We start from the raw sequence: 4,803 nt of genomic DNA, 5'->3' as shown, positions 1-4,803 counted from the left end.
GTAAGTGACAAGACTAAACTTCACCAAGAACAAACGTTTTCTCTTCTTGATCATCTTAGTCTTCCAGTCTTGTGTGCTTTGTTGATGATGATGATGGTTGAAGACAATTCTCAGTATAAAACAAGACTTGGTTCCTCCTACTGGTCTGATCATGTCTTGTCTCTGTATATCAGATGTTGATTGCATTCTATTCATAAGCATTTGCAATCTTTGATAACACAAAAAAAAGGTGCCTCAACCTTAAATTCAAAACTCAAAGAAAGAGAAATAAGCAGGGTATCATCAAATCCAAGGTTTTGCTTATTTCTCTTCAAACCAGTTTGTAAATGGTTACGAGAAACCTCTAAAGTTATTACAAAAACAGATAAACATAGCAATGGGAAAAAGTTTTAGATAATATAGATAACAATGTTACATTCAAGCTTTGACATTATGTAGCTTCAGCACCTGCACAGGAACAAGAAGACAAGTTATACTTAGTCGATACCGCCTTTTTTCATTCGGTTTGTGAGGAACTAACAAATAATTTTCTAGATTCTTACCAAGTTTGGCTAGGCATCCAATTCTTCCAAACTTCCTTCACAGCCTCTGCATAATCCTGCATAGCTTCGGCTTCTGCTTCAGCTCTATCGGCCTCTCTAGCCGCTTCTTCAGCCTCTGCCCTTGCATATTCTGCTTCCTCCAACGCTATTGCAGCGGCTGCAGAAGCTTCTTCTTCTGTCATGCCGTTTATCTTAAATGCTTCTCCATCTACTTGGGATTTAGTATGATTCACGACACCATTCTCCTTGTTTCCTTCCAATAAGAGTTGAGTAGAGCTTTGTTCTGCTTCTGCAGCCGCATAGGTTGGAGATATCTTGTATCTGTTATTTTTCTGAGAGACGCAAGACTAACATAGTTAACTAACTCATTAGGAAATTTGATTTTTTTCCTCTAAAAATTATTTTATTCAATATTGTCAATCAAAGACAGCATAGAAGTTATTTTATTAGAATAAAGTTTTCGATCGAAGTGTCCTTTTATTACCTTAATTATTGTTCCAACATTTACCAAATGCTCAAGTCTTGAAGCCACAAGCCATTTCTTATCCGGTTGCATATTGTTTTTCTCCTGAAAAAAAATTACAGCCGCCACACCTAAATTCTTCATGGTTTGAATAAATGACTAAACGGATAAACATAGAAAGAATGCTTAAGCGTACCTCAACATGATGCAAGATCGACTTCTTGTTAGGACGCAAAAGTTTATTCCAGCTGGTAATAGCCTCCAATATAAATGTATCCACACTACAAGAAAACATATTTTAAACTATCTTAAAGAAACTTTCTCAAACTTATGGTTGTCTCAACCATACATCGTATGTTTTTAGTATTTTAATTTGAAAGCCTTTTTACAAAAAAAAAACTATCTTAAAGAAACTAAAGTAAGTCTCTAAGCTTCATGATGCAAAACATCCGCAGCATTGGTCAGGTATCTCATATATTATAAGAAAAAAAACCCGTCAAAACCTTGCAAAGAGTCCTTCATTATCACCATTAGCAGGAGATGCTGGAACAATCTCTTGTTCTCCATCATTATCGTTAGCCACAGCCACAATGGCAAGAACTTTCTTCTTCCTTGATCCAAATGTGGCTGCACTTATGTTTCTCCATTTGTCCTGTCAAGTGTTTCAGACCCAAAACAAATGTAAGTTTCAACCTATCTCTTTAAGGTTATTGTCCTTTTTATTACCTTGAGGTCCACGTTTGAGCGAGCCTTCAAAGCTCGGCCAAACTTACTGTCTGAGAGTATGCCACGCCACTTTCCAATTCCGTATGCACGTACTCCAGCTCTAAGAGCTGTTACTTCTTTCGGTGTCCACATCTGCTTTCGGCCTCCCATTTCACAACTTTGTTCACTTTAAAATTCTCCAGAAACCTACAAAGCATTGAAAACTGTTAATGTCTCTACAACAATAATACATTAATTGCATTAGTGAATTAAATATTCAACAGAAAATCCTAGAGATTACGAAGAAGGATGACAAGGGAGTAAAACATTAAAACTATCCATTGAAATGAAAAGAAGACACGCTCATCAAATAACATAATATTATAAAATACATTTTGACCATTGTTTTGGATTTCAGTTTACTTGGAAAAAAGCTAACATAGATGTTATGAGTCAAATTTTGATTTCGTTCCCATCTTATTTGATTTGGGAATTTTGCCATCCATCATAAAGGAGCCGAATGAAATCAAAGTTTCATGTTCGGTTTTGAATTAGAGACGTTAAAAATATAAAACTGGTTGTGGATTTTTGGGTGCTTGATTGGACCCTTTTAGTTTCTTCATTTTAAAAATTTGCTTCAAACTTTGATTTTTTAAAAACAAATTTTGATCGATTAAAAAAAAGGATAAATTTCACGAAATAGGAGAAGATTTTTTGACCATTTACTTAGCGAATCGAACATTGGAAGATCTGCTGTCGACAAAATTTTACGAAATGGTAGAAGATCTTTTATCCGATTACCTTGAAAATTGAGTGTTGGAAGATCTACTGTCGGAAGATCTGTTGTCAGAAGAAAAACTATGATATGTCAACTGTCGGCGACTCTTAAAGGTTGCGGAAAGGTAGTTTTATTGTCATCTCAACTAGCGGCGGTTTTCGAAAGTTGTGAAGGTTTCTAGGGTTTTTAAGTGCTTTGTGTCGGTTTTTATTTGGTACCTCCTTACCTATATAGTTGCCATTAAATCTAATTATCATATAATTTAAAATAATTTAAAATAATTTAAAATATCTTAACCCATTTATTAAAAAAATTGGATTAATTTTATAAAAATAACCAATATAATAGTACCAAAGTTAGATTTTATTCTATTTTTAGTGATTCATTGGTTATAAAAAGTTTGTAGTAATATTCATCAGTTGTTTGAGTATATAAAAAAATATAGGATATAAAAAATCTAACTCTAATTAATATAAGACCTTTTGGAAAAAAAAAAAATTTATGTGGATCATGCATTTGTTCATTGTAATATCATACTAATGGATAAAGTTGGATATAAGCTTGAAAAAAATCACAATAGTTCATTGTAATTACTGGACATGGGCATTATGAGGAACTGAGCGACAAAGAATTCGATTTTGGAAGCCATGTGGGAACTAGTGGGTGGATTAAACGCATATATCAATACAGAAGATGGCAAAAAGGTCATTAGCTTAATTGAAAAGAAATCTAACCATTGTGTCAGAGATCTTCAGTTTAAGTGACCATTGAAACAAACCTTATTGTAACGAAACTAATAGATTTTCTACGCCCGCTCACTCGGCTTGTGAGCCCCATCCCATGCGATGAATCGTGCGTTAACTTTTGGGAGACTCTAAAGTCTTGTTTACTGACCTTGCAATTACCACATGACTTTTTTTATGTGCTTTGGTCTTACTACTCGCACGATATCACAAATCACTTTCTGATAGATCGTCTATCTTTCCACTATTCTAGTTCAACCACGCTTAACTTTAGAGTTCTATACGGATATGTGTCCGAAAAGGTAAATGCACTTTGATGACAAAGGTAATTAAATTAATTCTTTTAAGTCTTTCCACGTATACCATGAATCGGGAAGTTACACTAATATTATATGTTGTGAATTTGGACCAAGGGGATTACGAACTTTGGCCCGAACATCCTGATATTCAAAGAACAAAATATTGAAGATGGAAAATGAAATGTTCTGAATAATACAAGACTGTAAGGATAAATTTATATAAGTTTGAGAGCTAAAGAGGAAAACTCAAAGTGATATCAAAGGATTTCGGCTCCGGTGCACGTTAGGCATGGCGGATTTTCTTTATTAGTTCGATTATCATGATCTAATTACTTGATTGACATATGAGTTACATCTATTAATACAGACGATGTTCTTCTTAACTGTTAAGATTGGTTAAAGAGGATCCTAACGTGAATTATATTTTATGGAAATGCGAAACTATTTAAATTGATATATTCTAATGATTTTCCATATGAGTAATATGAATGTCAGTCACTCTTCTCTTCTTACATTTGGCGAGAGCCAGGATACAACAAAACAAGTTGTTTAAGGCAACTCTAATCACGACACCAAACTTTAGGTATGGCCTTTGGATGTCAAATCGAGTTTGATTTGGGATCAATTTGGAATTCAGTTTTTGGGAGCATAATTTTTAGTCCCATTTGGATATTATAAAATTTTGTTTCCGTCCGAATTTATTTGAGTTCGGTTCAGGTTTAATAAATCATTACATTTTGATCCGCACATTAAAAGCGCGGAAATAGTTTTTTTTAACAAAATGTAACTTAGAAAACAATATGTTTTAATATTTTTATTTTAGTGTATTTGAAAAACAAATAATTATATTTTTTTATTTATAATAAACAGGATATTACATAATATATTACTTAATTTTGTTTTTCAATTATTTCAACCCATTTCCTTATGATTTGTTTTTAATAAAATCTCCATAATTTGTTTGGTTATTTGTCATATTTATTTTGATATAAATGGGATCTATTAATTTAATTGATTTCATATTAAATGAAATTATTTGTAGTATCTATACCTGCTAAAATAGTTATACTTATTTTCAACTTTTCATAAATTATTTCAACATTTTAGTCAATTATTTGATTTACCAAATAATTTAAAATAATATTAATAAAAACTTATTAAAAAGTTAAGATTTAATATTTATATTGTTTGGACACAAGATTAAGTATTGTGTTGTTTGGAAACATATTTAGTAGTATAATGTTGTTTTCATAATTATCCTTAATGCTTATCT

The 4,803-nt window shown here is 32.3% G+C and overlaps 1 protein-coding gene across 1 annotated transcript; it reads right to left on the bottom strand.

Annotated features, from left to right (window-relative positions):
• Positions 1 to 239: 239 nt before the first annotated feature.
• LOC106454757 (telomere repeat-binding factor 3-like) lies at positions 240 to 2,723 on the bottom strand. The gene is made up of 7 exons (XM_013896867.3): positions 2,512 to 2,723; positions 1,732 to 1,917; positions 1,509 to 1,657; positions 1,202 to 1,286; positions 1,027 to 1,110; positions 543 to 874; positions 240 to 447 (listed from the first exon to the last, which is right to left on the bottom strand). Exons 2-7 carry the CDS (start codon positions 1,879 to 1,881, stop codon positions 441 to 443), a joined length of 807 nt encoding a protein of 268 aa, XP_013752321.2. The 5' UTR covers positions 1,882 to 1,917; positions 2,512 to 2,723; the 3' UTR covers positions 240 to 440.
• Positions 2,724 to 4,803: the final 2,080 nt, after the last annotated feature.

Source organism: Brassica napus, chromosome C8 (assembly GCF_020379485.1).
Source record: "Brassica napus cultivar Da-Ae chromosome C8, Da-Ae, whole genome shotgun sequence".
Classification (NCBI taxonomy): Eukaryota; Viridiplantae; Streptophyta; class Magnoliopsida; order Brassicales; family Brassicaceae; genus Brassica; species Brassica napus.
Note: the sequence above shows the minus strand (reverse complement) of the source record. Positions and strands in the feature narration are given on the sequence as shown.

Coding starts and splice junctions, on each gene's coding strand:
- LOC106454757 (XM_013896867.3), bottom strand. CDS start 1,881: ATGGGAGGCCGAAAGCAGATGTGGACACCGAAAGAAGTAACAGCTCTT. Junction 1,287..1,508: donor AATGAAGGACTCTTTGCAAG/GTTTTGACGGGT, acceptor GTTTTCTTGTAG/TGTGGATACATTTATATTGG. Junction 1,111..1,201: donor CGATCTTGCATCATGTTGAG/GTACGCTTAAGC, acceptor ATTTTTTTTCAG/GAGAAAAACAATATGCAACC.